This window comes from Halichoerus grypus, chromosome X (genome assembly GCF_964656455.1).
Source record: "Halichoerus grypus chromosome X, mHalGry1.hap1.1, whole genome shotgun sequence".
Classification (NCBI taxonomy): domain Eukaryota; kingdom Metazoa; phylum Chordata; class Mammalia; order Carnivora; family Phocidae; genus Halichoerus; species Halichoerus grypus.
In genome coordinates, this window is record NC_135727.1 from 131,181,168 (window position 1) to 131,197,090 (window position 15,923).

General features: G+C 65.3%; 1 protein-coding gene across 1 annotated transcript; it reads right to left on the reverse strand.

Annotated features, from left to right (window-relative positions):
• Positions 1 to 3,182: 3,182 nt before the first annotated feature.
• Positions 3,183 to 15,579, reverse strand: AKAP17A (A-kinase anchoring protein 17A). Its single transcript, XM_036078992.2, has 5 exons — positions 15,432 to 15,579; positions 10,388 to 11,165; positions 9,758 to 9,906; positions 6,351 to 6,591; positions 3,183 to 5,100 (listed from the first exon to the last, which is right to left on the reverse strand). The coding sequence occupies exons 2-5, from the start codon at positions 11,147 to 11,149 to the stop codon at positions 4,141 to 4,143; spliced, it is 2,112 nt and encodes a 703-aa protein (XP_035934885.1). The 5' UTR covers positions 11,150 to 11,165; positions 15,432 to 15,579; the 3' UTR covers positions 3,183 to 4,140.
• Positions 15,580 to 15,923: the final 344 nt, after the last annotated feature.

Consider the following 15,923-nt stretch of genomic DNA (forward strand, 5'->3'; position numbering starts at 1 on the left):
CAGGGGCCTGAGGCTGTGGTCTCCTCGGGTGCAGAGGGGCCGCCTGGAGGAGGAAGTGGGACCTCAGGCTTCCCCGTGTGCACCTGGGCAGTGGGGCAGCCCCCCAGCCTGGGTTCGCCTGTACTTCCCCAGCCCCAAAGGAAGCAGGGAGAGGTGAGCGAGGGGTGCGGGGGCGGGCAGTGACGGTACACAGCTGAGGAATGCAGCGTACCCCCGGGGCGGAAGCAGGGAGCCTCCTGCAGGGGGCTGGGGGGGAGAGGGCTGCTGCCTGGACCCCAGACCTGCCCAGGGGAAGCCTGCACCGTAAGCTCACCCCCAGGTGGTCCCAGGGCACCTGCAGACCTGAAACCAGGCCCCGTCCTGAGGCAGGACCCTTCCAGACACCCCTGCACACAGCTTATAGCAGCAAACCTTTTCCCAAACATGCATTTTACCTGTTTTCCCAAAAACACGAGCGGAGAGTAAACATTTTAAAGAAACTGGTTGTGCTCTTCAGAATGGGTCCCTGATCCCCCCACCCCGGTGACCCCTGATGCCCTCAGGTCTAGAGAACATCCCTGCCCTGTTCCTCCCTCAGGGCGTGGCCAAGGAAAACGGCGGCCCCACCAGTGACCCCTGGCATCAATCAAGCATCAGTCCGTACCAACAGCTTCAGATCAGGGTGACGCAGTGCGCACTCGGTACGGGGGAGTTTCTTGGCAAATGGGTTGGGGGGGGAGGCAGGCCGGGGTCGCAACTGCAGACACGGGGGCATCGACGGCCCAGCACGCCCACAGAAGCTCACTCACCCGAAGAGGGAGCGAACCAGGATCTACTCCGTCGCCCCTGGTTTCAGACTAAGCACCCCTGGTTTCAGAGTAAGCAGACTGTCCTTTTGTCAAAGCCCAGCCAGGTAGAAGCACAACAGATCAGGGGGCGGTCCCCACAATGACATAATGACGGCGGTCACCCAAAAAGAGGCTCAGGGCAGAACGCTGTCAATGACAGAGACCCAGAGAGACCCAGAGACACACGGAGACACCGACCTCCCTCCTTGCCTAACAGGTTACGTGTAGGACAACGCTTCTGAGGTTCAAATATCCCATTCTTTCAGGATGTGTTCTCTATTCCTAGCCCACCCTGGTGGGAAACATAATAGCCTCACAACGAGAAGAACGTGCAAACGTACGTTTACAAGGATAAAATCTAACCGGTGACACATGTGTTTCGATTGATCTCCACTCCCGCTTACAAGCCATTATCGGCGGCTAAAGACACCTACAGAAAGCAGATTTCTTAGGACGTAAGTGGAAATACTGGTAGAAATCCCACCCCAACTCTTCAAGAGGACAGGGGTGCCAACTCTAAGGTGAGCCCAGACGCTGTCCTTCACGTCAACCCCACTCATCACTGGTGACCCCATTCTCACTGCAGATCCACATTCGAGATGGTGTTGCTCTGGGGCCTGCAGAGGTTATCTGCTACGTCACGACAAACTACCTCTGCCCTTCATTGCTGTCAAGTGCAGAACCCGGCCCATGGGGCACACTCATGCCTCAAGCCACGACCCTTTTCCTCCTAACACCCTGTGACGTTGTGTATGTGTATATGGCTAGGACTCCACCATAAACCATAATGGACCCCTCTTCCCAACACAGTCCTTTGTTCCCCGTTTGCCACCAAAGAGACTTCAGAACAAGGAAAATTACGAAGAGTAAAAAGGGGTGTCACAAATGACCAAGGAAACAGTTCTCCCAAAACAGGATCATCCTTAACTTGTATGCGCCCAGTAACAAAGAGTCAAAATACAAAAGGCAAAACCTGACAGGACAGCAAGGAGAAAGCGCTGCAACCACTATCATGGCTGGAGATGTCAGCACCACCCTACGTTCAATAACTGACAGACCCAGCAGGCCCAGGGCAGTGAGGGTGGAACCGCCTGGACAGCACTGTGACCACTCCACCTTCCTTGTAGCTCAGGGGTTGAATGTACATGAAGACCAGTGGAGGTGGGTATTCAAAATTCAGATTCCTGAGTGTCTTCCCCCGGTGACACCCCATCCTGGAGGTCCAGGGCCAGCATTCTCCAGCTTTCCTAGGGCCCTCCCCTCCTGCCACCGCCCCCCCCCGCCCCAGCCACATATATATCCCGTGCCTCCTGAAGGCCCTAGTTACCCCTCCCCTCCCCTTTCTCCCTAACCTCTTGCCCAATGCACCAGCTTGTTCCAGGCTGACACCTGTTGCCACAAGCCCCCTCCTCCCTCATCCTTGCTCTCTCCTATCACCTCACGACCAGTTTAAAGCCCTCCTACCTGTCCTTTCCAGGTTGGAAGTGACCTGGTCTGTGCTTATGTCTCCTGTCAGCTCTTCCATGCTGACACCTCCCAAGCCACACTGACTCCCTGACCCTTGAACACACCATGTTTGTTCCCATTATACAGACCTCTGCCTGGAAAACATTAGTCACAGAAACCCACCTCCCTGAGCTCAGGCAGAGATCTCCCCATGCCCCAGAGACCTCCCCCTGACCTCACAGACTTCCCAACACCTGGTCCCAGGACGTTCTGAGCCAGTGATGGGGCTAACGTTCAGCGCTGGGCTACAGGGGCCCTGACAGGATTTCTGAGAAGCGTTTCCAATGCCTGGGTGTCTGAGCACATCTTGCACCCTCGCCTCAGCAGGTGACAGAAAAGACAAAATCCACGCCAGAGAAAGATGCGAGTCTGCTGTGTCCATCTTGGTTTGTGACAGTGAAGTGAGCTGGGACGGAGGAGGCACAGGGCCAGCCATCCATATGCTGACAAGCTCTGCATGCTAATTAAACGCAGACAGACGGAGGGACTGTTGGGAGTCGGGAGTCCCAGCAGGAGTGCTGACTCCTACCTGCTACAACCCTACGTGAGAAAAGAACCACTTCTACCTTAATTCATTTTTAAAACTGGCTCTTCAGCTTTAAGAAGACTGCTTTAGTGAATTTGCTAAACTTGTGCTCAGTAAACAAATCGAATGCTTTTAGAACCCAGGATTCTCCTTCACGGGGTTATTTTACAATAACAACCACGCTGTGAAATCCATCGTTGCCTATCAGCGCTTCTAAATAAAGCGAGTGATTTCTATCAGTTTCAAACCTGCTAAACTAGGCTCAGTTCAGTAACACAGCCCAAAAAGCTTAAACAAACAAAAAAAAGTATGGAAAATATTAGTTCATTGGAAAAAGATTTTATTTCACAAAAAATGCAAACTGGAATAAACACCATCTTTCCTAACGCAAACATTACAGCTATTTTTAAGTATTTCTTGAGCTTCACTTGGAGAAGCAAATGATTATAAAATTTAACAAGTTTTTAGCCTTAAATCTGTTTGAAACGTTCCAAGTAAAAATAATTTAGCAAAACAGCTTCTTAAAAAAACCACACACGCTAACCTTGACTAGAAACCAAAGCTTTTAACCAATCTTTTTTTTTTAATGCATAATCACCAGTTCGTAATGTGAATGTTTCTGAAGTGAGGAGCATGAGACCACGCTGGAGCACCCCCCACGCGCGGACACCTTAAGAAGACAGCATGTTTGCGTTTCGATCTTAAGGACTTGCACTGTCTCCACGCGTGACGTAACGTGCCACGACCACTGGGTTCTCCTGGCATCCTGCCAAGTGCGCTTCCCAATCATCAGTTAAAATTACAAAAGAAAAAGGAAAAAGAACACCACCAGGGCAAGGCTTTTTCAAGTTTTCAGGGCCCTGTGGGACCATGGCTGTCCATTTTGACAATCCGTCCCCGACGTGCAATGTGCCTCCCGTGAAGTCAGCATACGTGGGGGTGTCCCTAAAAGGGACAGAAATGCTGCTCCGCCTGCATGTACGTGGTGGCTACGCACTTCTCACCATTGCCGGCCAGTGCGTTTTTCCTGATTCAAAGAGAATTGGTGACATTAAAGCTATCGGATCAACAGTTTTAAGGGAAAACTAAAGCTAGCGATTGAGGACTACACGTTCGGAACAGAAAGGCCGCCAGATGTTAACGAAGGGAGAATCGTCACGCGTGGCCCTCCTGCGTGGGTGGCTCCTTGGCGGTGTGCTCTGCGGAGGCTGGGCAGAAGAGGAGCCAGGAGCCCACGGGTCCTGGTCTTCGCTGGGCGGCCGCGTGGGGGGACGCCCTGCATTACCTGTTCCAGGCGCTGCGGTGCCGGCTGGGGGACCCTGAGCGTGACCTGTCTCGGTCACCGTGGCCATGGTGGCTACGCTTCCTGCCCGAGCCGCCCCTGCGGTCTCGGCTCCTCTCCCTCCGGCTGGACCGCTCTCTGCTGTGGGATCTCCGGGACCGGCTGTGGTCGGGGCTCACGCTCCGCCGCTGAGGGCTGTCGTCCTGGCGTGAGTGCTTCTTGTGCTGCCGCCGCTCCTTCCGTCCCTGCCTCCCGTCCTCCCGACTGCCAGCCCGCCGCGGCCGGCTCCTCTCTCGCTTGTGTCTGTCGTCCTCCCCCCGGCCCCCGCTGGCCCGGCCTCGGCCCCCGCTGGGCTCGCGGTTGCACTTGTCTTGCTCAGAACGGATGTCCTTTTTGGGCGCGCTCTGCTCACAGGCGGCGGCGGCGGCGGCGGGCAAGCCCTTGGGCTGCTGGTTGTTGTCAGGAATGCAGGAGAGGACACTGGGGCACCTCTTGTCAGGGGAGCTGTCACCTGCGGTGGCGAGGCGAGAACTCAGGCTTTCCTTGCACTGGGCCCCCTCGGCCACGCTCCCGTTCACACTTTTCGGCGTGCTGTCGGTCTCCGGCCGGGGCGGGGTCTCCTTCGGGGTGCTGGGGGGGGGCTGGCCCACAAGGGGATGCAGGGAGGCGGCGCCCACGCAGCTGGCCGACACGGTCTGCAGGATATCCAGCACCGGCTGCAGCAGGTCCGCGTGGGAGACGCCGAGCTCATCCTGCGCGTGCGGGTCGTCGGCCCTCTTGCTCAGCAGGATGCTCAGCAGGCGCTCCCGCAGCTCCCTCTCCTTGCGCTGCAGCCCCAGGGCCCGCTCCTTCTCCTCCTCCACGCGCCGCAGCTCGGCCTCCTGCAGCCGCCGCCTCTCCTCCAGCTGCTGCACCCGCAGCGTCTCCTCCTTCCGCTCCTGCTCCTGCAGTTTCACTGCCTGCAGCACAAAGGGGAAGGCGCAGCCATGTACCTCCGTGCCCCCTGTACGCTCCGGGTAGGCGCTGGGTCTGCAGGTGCCCCGAGGCGTGGGGGGTACCGAGTGGACGCTCTGGCCGGAGTGCGGCCCGCCCGTCCCTACCACGCCCGGGCCGTCATGCGTCCGAGCGAGCAGGAAACCCCGTGGCCGAGCTACGTGGCACAGCCCCGGGGCGGGCATTTCGGGTGGGGCCTGGCCCCTCCGAGGCACACACGGGGCCTGCCGTGAGGTCGCAAGCGGTCACCAGCAACAGGGAGCTGAGATTACGAGGCGGACATACGCTGCCGTGGCCGCCGCGGGACGTGCGGGGCCTAGGCTGGGTTAGCGTCTTCAATATTCACCATGAAACAAGAGCTGAGCTGCCACGTCTCAGCGCGCCTGCCAGTCTCCTTCCCGGGGACTTATCACAACTGTAATTAGACAACAGGTTATGGGGTCGCCCCGCGCCTGACTCCGCGGGGGCACGCGGCCTGCCCAAGCACAAGGAGTGCCGGGCGAGGTCCCCGTGTGTCCCCGGCCCCCGGCTCGCAGGAGTTACCGTCGGGCCTCCGGAAGGAGCAGGTGGGAGGAACGAGGAGGCTCTCAGCACTGAGGCGCTCATCCGTACAGCACCGGCTGAGACCTGTCAGGTCCATGGCTGCGGAGGAGGAACGTGGCCCACCCAGGCTGCACAGTGCACCCTGAGGTCCCAGGGACGCCGCAGGGCCCCTGTCTATCAGCAGGCTCAGCCCTTGCCCTCCCGCCGCCCCTGGCTGCTGGCTGGCGGGGTCGGCACAAAGCCCACCGTGCCGACGGCCCTGGGCAGAGCCATCTGCGGCGGGAAGAGAGCCACGGGGGCCAGGGGACCCTCAGTGAGCTCGGCCACTCCCTCGCTCCAGGGCAAATGGGGACCCTGCACCCCAGCTCCCTGAAGGCTCTCGGGACCGTGCCTGGCAGGTGTGAACACACACTACGCTAAGTCCGAGTTCTCCCAGCTCCGCGAGACAACAGCACATCCTAAAACCTGAAGCGAGGCAGGAAGGCCACACACACTACCAGCTGACAGCGCGCCCGTCGGTCCTAACGCTCGTTCTCGCCCGTGGCTGCGACCAGCTGTGGGACGGGGGCGGGGACGCTGGCCGCACGTGTCAGAGACGCGCAGACAGCGGCCGCAGCGGGAGACGGCGCAGCCCGGGCTGCCGGACGAGAGCACGCGCGCCCGCCCGCCGTACCTTGGCTCTGCTCAGCAGCTCGGCGACGAGCCGGATGGACTGCAGGTTGCGCTGAGCCAGGAGCAGCTTGCGCTCCTCCAGCCGGATCTTCTCCTGCAGCTTCTTCTGCTCCTCCGCCTGCAGCTTCTCCAGCTTCTTCTGGTTCCGGCGGAACTCGCGGTCCCTCTGCTTCTGCTCCCTCTTGCGCAGCTTCTCCTCTCGCTTCCTCTCTCTCTCCAGCTCTTCTAGCTCCTTCTGCTTCCTGAGCAAAATACACGAAGGGCTCCGTTAAGCACGGGCGGCGCGCCGCGGATGAGCGCTCAGGCCGCGGCCAAGTGGGAGTGCTAAGCCGGGGGCAGGAGGCGGGTATTGGAGCATGCTCAGGAGAGCGGTCATTTTAATGCTTTATCCCCCAAAACAGGTTTCGGCTGAACCCAAGCAACTGGACACGGGGAGATGCACACTGACAGGGTTCTCAGAACCTTTTGAGGGAGGGTCTTGCTAACGAACTCGCAGACACGAAGAAAAGAACGGGTGGCTTTCGCTGACACAGAAAGTTCGGGTTTGAACGAGACACAGCAAGAGGTAGAGAGGCCAACAGCGGCCCGGGGGACCTCCTGCCACAGCGCCAGCCGGGACCCTGACACACAGCGCTCCTGCCTCACGAGGGAGGACGCACACGAGTGGACGGAGCAGAGCCCGTATCCGGGAGAAAGTGCAGGGGGCGGACGGGAGCATCAGGACACGCTCCACAGCCCGCCGGCTCGCCAGCCCATCAGACACCGCGGGGCACGGGCAGTGAACTCACTGCACACGGCCGCCAGCTGAGAACCACTCAGCGTACAGGCCACGCTGACGCGTCTCCCCGTGGGCACAGAGCGCCCATCGCTGGCCATGCGGACACGTCTCCCCGTGGGCACAGAGCGCCCATCGCTGGCCATGCTGACGCGTCTCCCCGTGGGCACAGAGCGCCCATCGCTGGCCATGCTGACGCGTCTCCCCGTGGGCACAGAGCGCCCATCGCTGGCCATGCTGACGCGTCTCCCCGTGGGCACAGAGCGCCCATCGCTGGCCATGCTGACGCGTCTCCCCGTGGGCACAGAGCGCCCATCGCTGGCCATGCGGACGCGTCTCCCTGTGGGCACAGAGCGCCCATCGCTGGGGCTCTGCAGACAGGCCATGGGGTGCCGCTGCAAGGAATGCAATACACACGTGCACGGCCACATGGAAGGTTCTGGGAGCAGTTTGCTAAGAGAAAGACTAAACGCAGAAAACTGTGTACCTCGTGATCCCCTTTGCGGGAGATTCTAGAAAACGCAAACCCACAGTGGCAGAAAACCAAGGACGGCGTGCAGCGGGCTGTGCTTCCGCGGACTGGGGGTCCCTGAGAGCGTGTACCCGCATACGGAAGCCCTGTCACGGGGCCAGACAAAAACCACCTGCAGACGGTGGGTTTTCTTTAAAATAAACCCATACCAAGCACAACAGATTAGTCCATTGTTTTTGGCGGGGGGGGGGGGGGGGGGTCCCCAAAATGAGGATCGAAATGCAAGCAGCAGAGACAGAGACCCCCCCAGAGAAAATCTGCAAGAACCACGGGGTGTGTCTCCACAGACGCCCTCACCTCCACCGTGTCTTCAAAATGAGTCGCATAGACGGCGGACGTGCTCAGACACTGAAAGCTGCCCGGGGGGACAGGACGCACGAGGTGAGACCCCTGTGCCCAGCCAGGAAGTCCACAGGCTGCGGGAGAGCGACCCGGCCGGGCTGACGCCAGAGCCGCAGAGACCTCGCACCGGGGGGACGGACAAGGACACAAGCCCCTGGCGGCCCCAGGGAGGCCCAGGGAGGCACGGGGCCGGGGGCTCGCACTGGCCAGCGGGAAACGCTGCCGGGCCTCGGTGCGCACAGGGCGCCGCGCGCGGGAAGGCCCCGCCGCAGCCGGAGTCCAGGCCCCAGCAGCTACAGGAGCCGCGGGTCCCAGCAGCTTGGGGGCCCCGGAGGCAGGCGCAGCTCCGAGCAGCAGCGGACCTGCCGGCCCGGGGCGTGTCCCGAGCCAGAGCAGGACAGCCAGCAGCCGCGCTCCGCCCCTCCGGGACACGGCACCAGCCAAGTGAACACGCATCAGGGACCGAGGACGGGCGCCCACGCTCCCCGGGGCCGGCCGCGCCTCAGGCCGAGAGAGGGCCGCGGCGGGCGGCAGCGGGCTCCGCGGGGACAGCGGGCGCCTCCCCGCCCAGGCCTGGCCCCTAGCCAGCACCCCGCGGGCACAGCAGAGGCGCCGCCTGCGCCCCGGGAACCGCGTGTCCTCATCACGCTTCCTGCCCAGGAACCGCGTGTCCTCATCACGCTTCCTGCCCAGACGCACGAGCGGCCTGTCCGCAAGGCCAAGCGCCCGCCTGCTCCGACCCTAAACGTCCCGCACTCGGCGCCCCTGGTGAGACCCCCGGCGCCTCCGCAGAGGCTGCGGGCCCCGGGGCACGTGCTCACGGTCGGCGCTCAGGACAAGGGCTGCGCTGCTGCGCACGCGGCCCCGCCGCCGGAGCCCAGCGCCTCGGCCCTTCCCGCCGCGGCCCGGCGCGTGTGGGCGCAGGGAGGGGTCGCTCGCCCTACAGCCCCGGCACCGGCTCCCGAGGCAGCTCCGCAGCGGCGCCCGCGGCCCGCACGCTCCCGCCCCAGCCGTCCGCCTCGCTCGGGGGCTCCCGCGGCCGCGTGGGCTCCCCGACCCCAGCCACGGCCCCACGCACGGCCCGGCTGCACGCGCCAGCCGCCGCCTCTCCTCGGGAGCAGCGCGGAGCTGGCTCAGGGATAGCGCGCGCTCTGGACCCGCGCCCCACAACGGGACTCCGGAGCGAACTCTCAGTCCGGGGTCGCCTTCGCCTCTGCGCGGGAGCGGCAGGTGCACCCAGCGGCGGGGGGACGGCAGGAGAGCGACGGGGGCAACAACGGCGACCCGGCGTGCCCCCTGAGCGGCCCGAAAGGCAATCGACGACAGCCTGTGAACGGAAACCGTTTCTACTGGAACGCGGCCCATTTCGTCAGGGGCCCGTCCAGGGGCCTAACGGAGCTCCGCGCCGAGCGCACGACGGCCACGGCACTGAGGCGCGGTCCAGGCCTCCGGGGGCGCGCGCGCGCACACAGACGCGCACGGACACAGGCACATGCACGCACCCAGGTGCACGCGCACCCAGACGCGCACGGACACAGGCACACGCACGCACCCAGATGCAGGCGCGCACCCAGACACACGCATAGACGCACCCAGACGCACACGCACACAGATGCACACATGCACACAGACACGCGCACACAGACACCTGCAGATGCGCGCACACACACGCACGCACCCAGACGCACACGGACACAGACACACGTGCGTGCCCAGGCGTCCGGCGGGCCGTGCGGAGGCCCCGCGTCCGCACACCTACCGTTCCTCCGCTCGCTGCCTCTCCTCGGCCTCCTTCTCTCGGCGCTTCTGTTCTTCTCTCTGCTGTTCCAGCTCCTGCAGCTTCTGCCTCTCGAGCTGCCGTTTCTTGATGGAGGCGTCGCTCAGGTGTTTGGTGGAGTCGAAGGAAACCTTCCAGGAAAACAGAGCGCAGAGCAGTTACGCACGAGCACGCTTCAGGCCAAGGCGGCCCCGCGACGCGGCAGGCTCTGCCCGACTGCACGGAACGCGTGCATTCCAGGGAACCCCGCACTCGAGTGCGCCCGCCCAGGACGTGGGGCCCGGATCCCACGGCACATCTGGACACACACAGCCACTTCCGGGCTCAACCGTGAGCTGCCCTGGCGGTTCAAGCGGGGAGCGCGCACCAACAGACGCGGCTGGCCTGCACCGTCTGTTTGGAAAGGAGAACGTCACCTTTTCCGAGACGGTGTGTCCCCTCCCGCTACCAGGGCCCCGCCGTCCCCCTGGACCGAGGCCACCAGGCCGGCCGCGATGGGGCCTCTGCTCCGCGAACGAGGGCGGCCAGCTGTCCCAGGGCCACCAAACCACCTGGAGGGGCCTGCGCCCGACTCTGACACGGGCCAGAGCAGGCGGCCGGGCGGGGGCTCACCTTGATGTTGCAGGCCACGGCCTTGCCGTCCTCACCCTTGTACATGAGCTTCATCCCGCGCAGGGCGCTCATGGCCTGTATGAAGCCCACGTACTCGCGGTACTGCACGTAGGCCTCGAAGTTCAAGTGTCCCCCGAAACTGAAGGTGTGGAAGTTGCGGCCAGTCATCTCCTCCCGGTAGGGGTCCAGCATGGGGATGTCCACGTTGCGGATCTCCCCGAACTTCTCGAACACCTTGACCAGAACCTCCTCACTGGGCTTCTCGGAGCCCGACTCCTTGAGGGCGAACCACTTGCAGGGCAGGCCCTCCAGGTGGATGGTGTCTGGCCGCTCCCCCGGCAGCGTCTCGTTCATGTCCTTGGCGTCGCGGAAGAAGGAGTCCCAGTCGTGGCGGGTGGGGAAATCGATCTTGAACTCGGCGGCGCGCACCTTGAGGATGTCGGAGAAGCCGCTGAGCTTGATGGTCTTGCCGTCCAGGCAGGCCAGGAAGGACTTGACCAGGCTCTTGTTCTCCACCTCACCCTCGAAGCGGATGAAGTCCATGGTGCTCTTGGAGATGCGCAGCGTGGAGAACTGGTGGCTGTGCACCATGCCCTTCAGCCTCTCCATCACCTCCCAGTTGGAGATGGACTTCCCGGGCTGCTTCAGCTGCGGGAGCGCCACGCTGATGGTCATCTTGGTGATGGGCTTCAGGTACAGGCCGTACGGCGGGCAGAGCTCCACCGCCTCCGACGTGTCATGCACTATGGTGGCCGCTGCCATTGCCGGGGCCTTGGGCCTGGAACACAGACACGGACGGTCAGGGCGGGCGCCGCAGAGCACCGTCCGGCACAGGACACACCAGCGTGCTCTCTGCCACGCCACAGAAAAGGGTCTCTAGCTCACTAAACACCACCGCCTCCCGAGGTCATGTTTTGTGCGGGGATTTTTTGGATCAAAGAGAAAAGAGAACGGGGCTGATGAAAACCTTTACGAAGTGGAGCGTCGTGCCCCAGCCTCCGTGGGCGCTGAGCCGCACCCAATGGCCAGGGGCAGCGCGCCCAGGGCCGTGGAGCGAGCACAGCCCACGGCTCCCACGCCCGTGCAGGGGGGAGAGGCAGGAGAGGGGTGCCCAGCTCCCCGGGAGGCTGCAGGCCAGAAGCCTCTGGACAGGAAGGAGCTCAGCTCCAGACTCCGGAGGAGTCTGCGGAGGGGGCGGCCCTAAGGAAACAGGAAGGAAGTTTCTGGCCAAAATGTCAACGTGAACAACTCCACTGTGGGCTCACGTAGCCTGCGCATCCGCCGTAAAGTAACAACAGTAGAAGGGCTCTTGCGAAGGCAGGGCTCCCCTGCCTTCCTGTCCTCCTCCGCCTGCTCTACGGCAAGACTCTCCTCCTGGTCTGACGAGGGTGCACGTCCGGAAAGCCCAGCGCCAGGGCAGGAACCCAAACAGTACAGGTGGCTGCCTCCCCCACCCACCCACCTGCTGCTGGGAGGCTTCCCATCATGCCCTGAAGCTCAGCCTCGGGAGGCACCCCCACACAGGGGGCTGGTGCAGGGCAGAAGAGCCCCCGCCTGGTCTAGGAGATGAAGGGGGCCCTCAACATAAGGGGCTGGTGCAGGACAGAGAAGGCCCCCAGCCTGGTCTAGGGAATGGGGGGGCCCCAGACAGGGGGCTGGTGCAGGTCATACGAGCCCCCCGGCCCGGTCTAGGGGATGAGAGGGTTCCCCCCACACAGGGGGCTGGTGCAGGGCAGAAGAGCCCCCCGGCCCGGTCTAGGGGATGGGGGCCCCCCAGCCAGGGGGCTGGTGCAGGGCAGAAGAGCCCCCCGGCCCGGTCTAGGGGATGACAGGGTTCCCCCCAGACTGGGGGCTGATGCAGGGCAGAAGAGCCCCCGCCTGGTCTAGGGGATGAGAGGGTTCCCCCCAGACTGGGGGCTGGTGCAGGGCAGAAGAGCCCCCGCCTGGTCTAGGGGATGAGAGGGTTCCCCCAGACTGGGGGCTGGTGCAGGGCAGAAGAGCCCCCGGCCCGGTCTAGGGGATGAGAGGGTTCCCCCCAGACTGGGGGCTGATGCAGGGCAGAAGAGCCCCCGCCTGGTCTAGGGGATGAGAGGGTTCCCCCAGACTGGGGGCTGGTGCAGGGCAGAAGAGCCCCCGGCCCGGTCTAGGGGATGAGAGGGTTCCCCCAGACTGGGGGCTGGTGCAGGGCAGAAGAGCCCCCGCCTGGTCTAGGGGATGAGAGGGTTCCCCCAGACTGGGGGCTGGTGCAGGGCAGAAGAGCCCCCGGCCCGGTCTAGGGGATGAGAGGGTTCCCCCCAGACTGGGGGCTGGTGCAGGGCAGAAGAGCCCCCGCCTGGTCTAGGGGATGAGAGGGTTCCCCCAGACTGGGGGCTGGTGCAGGGCAGAAGAGCCCCCGGCCCGGTCTAGGGGATGAGAGGGTTCCCCCCAGACTGGGGGCTGATGCAGGGCAGAAGAGCCCCCGCCTGGTCTAGGGGATGAGAGGGTTCCCCCCAGACTGGGGGCTGGTGCAGGGCAGAAGAGCCCCCGCCTAGTCTAGGGGATGAGAGGGTTCCCCCCAGACAGGGGGCTGGTGCAGGGCAGAAGAGCCCCCGGCCTGGTCTAGGGGATGAGAGGGTTCCCCCAGACTGGGGGCTGGTGCAGGGCAGAAGAGCCCCCGGCCCGGTCTAGGGGATGAGAGGGTTCCCCCCAGACTGGGGGCTGATGCAGGGCAGAAGAGCCCCCGCCTGGTCTAGGGGATGAGAGGGTTCCCCCCAGACTGGGGGCTGGTGCAGGGCAGAAGAGCCCCCGCCTGGTCTAGGGGATGAGAGGGTTCCCCCCAGACTGGGGGCTGGTGCAGGGCAGAAGAGCCCCCGGCCCGGTCTAGGGGGTTGAGCGGCTCTGGCACTGGCTGAGACCCAAGACCTCCCCCCAGGATGCCGAGGGCCACACGGGAGCCCGAGCCGGACTCGGGGCAGTATCCCCCGGTGGCCTGGCTACCCGTCTCCCCAGCATGGTCCCCATGCCCTCAGCTACCCCTAGTACCCCAGGCCACCCCGGGACAAGCCCACAGCCCCTATGCCCTCCAACCCCTCCCAGCTGCCCCTGACCCCGGGGTCTGACCTCCGCAGTTTCCTCCTCTGCTCACGCTGCCCTAACTACCCTGGCACCCCCGGCCTCCCCAAGCTCCTGGGGCAACCGCAGTCCCCACCCCTTCACCCTAGCCTCTGTGACACTGCAGCAGCCCCCAGGACCCGCCAGGTCTCCCCAGCAGCCCCTGATCCCTCCGCCCTTGAAGACCCCTCCTCCCACCCCCAATATCCCTGCTGTCCCCAGTCCCCCACGGAATCCCGGGCCCTGCAGACTCCATGGCCCTACCCTTCCAGCCCACGGCCCTCGCAGACCCCGGACCCCCAGAGCCCCCCCAGTCCTCGCAGACCTCGGACCCCCAGAGCCCCCCCAGTCCTCACAGACCCCGGACACCCAGAGCCCCCCCAGTCCTCGCAGACCCCGGACCCCCCAGACACCCCCCAGTCCTCACAGACCCCGGACCCCCCAGAAACCCCCTAGTCCTCACAGACCCCAGACCCCCCAGGAACCCCCCCAGTCCTCGCAGACCCCGGACCCCCAGAGCCCCCCCGCCCTCGCAGACCCCGGAACCCCAGAGCGACCCCCCGGCCCTCGCAGACCTTGGACCCCCAGAGCTGCCCCCAGTCCTCGCAGACCCCAGACTCCCCAGAGACCCCCCCGGCCCTCTCAGACCCCGGCCCCCCGGCCCCCAGACCCCCGAATTCTCGGCCCTCTCAGACCCCGAACCCCCCAGAGACCCCCCAGTCCTCGCACACCTTGGACCCCCAGAGACCCCCCCGGCCCTCGCAGACCCCGGCCCCCCGACCCCCAGTGCCCCCGGACCTCTGAACTCTCGGCCCTCACAGACCCCGGGCCCCCCAACTCCTCGCAGACCTTGGACCCCCAGAAGCCCCGGCCCACGCAGACCCCGGACCCCCCAGAGCCGCCCCCAGCCCTCGCAGACCCCGGACCCCCCAGATCCCCCGGCCCACGCAGACCCCGGACCCCCCAGAGCCGCCCCCGGCCCTCAAAGACCTTGGACCCCCCAGAGCCGCCCCCAGCCCACGCAGACCCCGGACCCCCCAGACCCCCCCGGCCCACGCAGACCCCGGACCCCCCAGAGCCGCCCCCAGCCCTCGCAGACCCCGGACCCCCCAGAGCCGCCCCCAGCCCTCGCAGACCCCGGACCCCCCAGAGCCGCCCCCAGCCCTCGCAGACCCCGGACCCCCCAGACCCCCCCGGCCCACGCAGACCCCGGACCCCCCAGAGCCGCCCCCAGCCCTCGCAGACCCCGGACCCCCCAGAGCCGCCCCCAGCCCTCGCAGACCCCGGACCCCCCAGAGCCGCCCCCAGCCCTCGCAGACCCCGGACCCCCCAGACCCCCCCGGCCCACGCAGACCCCGGACCCCCCAGAGCCGCCCCCAGCCCTCGCAGACCCCGGACCCCCCAGAGCCGCCCCCAGCCCTCGCAGACCTTGGACCCCCAGACCCCCCCGGCCCACGCAGACCCCGGACCCCCCAGGGGCCCCCCCGGCCCTCGCAGACCTTGAACCCCCAGACCCCCCCCCCGACGCCCCCAGCCCTCGCAGACCCCGGACCCCCCAGACCCCCCCGGCCCACGCAGACCCCAGACCCCCCAGAGTCGCCCCCAGCCCTCGCAGACCCCGGACCCCCCAGAGTCGCCCCCAGCCCTCGCAGACCCCGGACCCCCCAGACGCCCCCAGCCCTCGCAGACCCCGGACCCCCCAGAGCCGCCCCCAGCCCTCGCAGACCCCGGACCCCCCGGACCCCCCAGACCCCCCGGCCCACGCAGACCCCGGACCCCCGGCCCCCAGTGCCCCCGGACCCCCGAACTCTCGGCCCTCGCAGATCCCGGACCCCCCCGGAGCCCCCCGGCCCTCGCACACCCCGGCTCCTCGGAGTCTCCGGCCCTCACAGTCCCCGAGCTCGGAGCCCCCCGCCCGGTTCCCGGAGAGAGCTGGTCACGGGGTGTCGCTCACCGGCGCGGGGCTCCGCCTGCGCCCCCGGCCGCCGCCGCTCAGGCCCGAGCTCACCACCGTCCCCCAACGACCCGGTCAGCCGCGGCCTCTCCGCCCGGCGCTGCCACCGTCCGCCGGAGGCGCCCCCGACACCACCCGCCGTCGCCGCCGCCCGCCCCTGTGACGCACTTCCGCTTCCGGTGCTCGTGCTCGCGGAAGCGGCCGCGCGGCGACTCCCTGTTTCGTCTCCCGGGTCTGGCCCCGCCCCTAGGCGGGACTTCCGGGAGGCCTCCGAGTGGGCGGGGGGCCGGGCCGGCCCGGGCTTTGCACTGCGCGTGCGCGCCCCCCAGCGCCACCTGTGCCCGGGGTCCAGGAGGCCTCACCTGGGGCTGCAGGGTGCGCTTGGCCGCCTGAAGCCGAGCAGGTGCGGAGCCTGTGCGTCCGCCTGTTACTGTTATGATCACACGCAACATACAAATAGCCGTGTGGTTGGACAGTAAATCATTTGTTTCC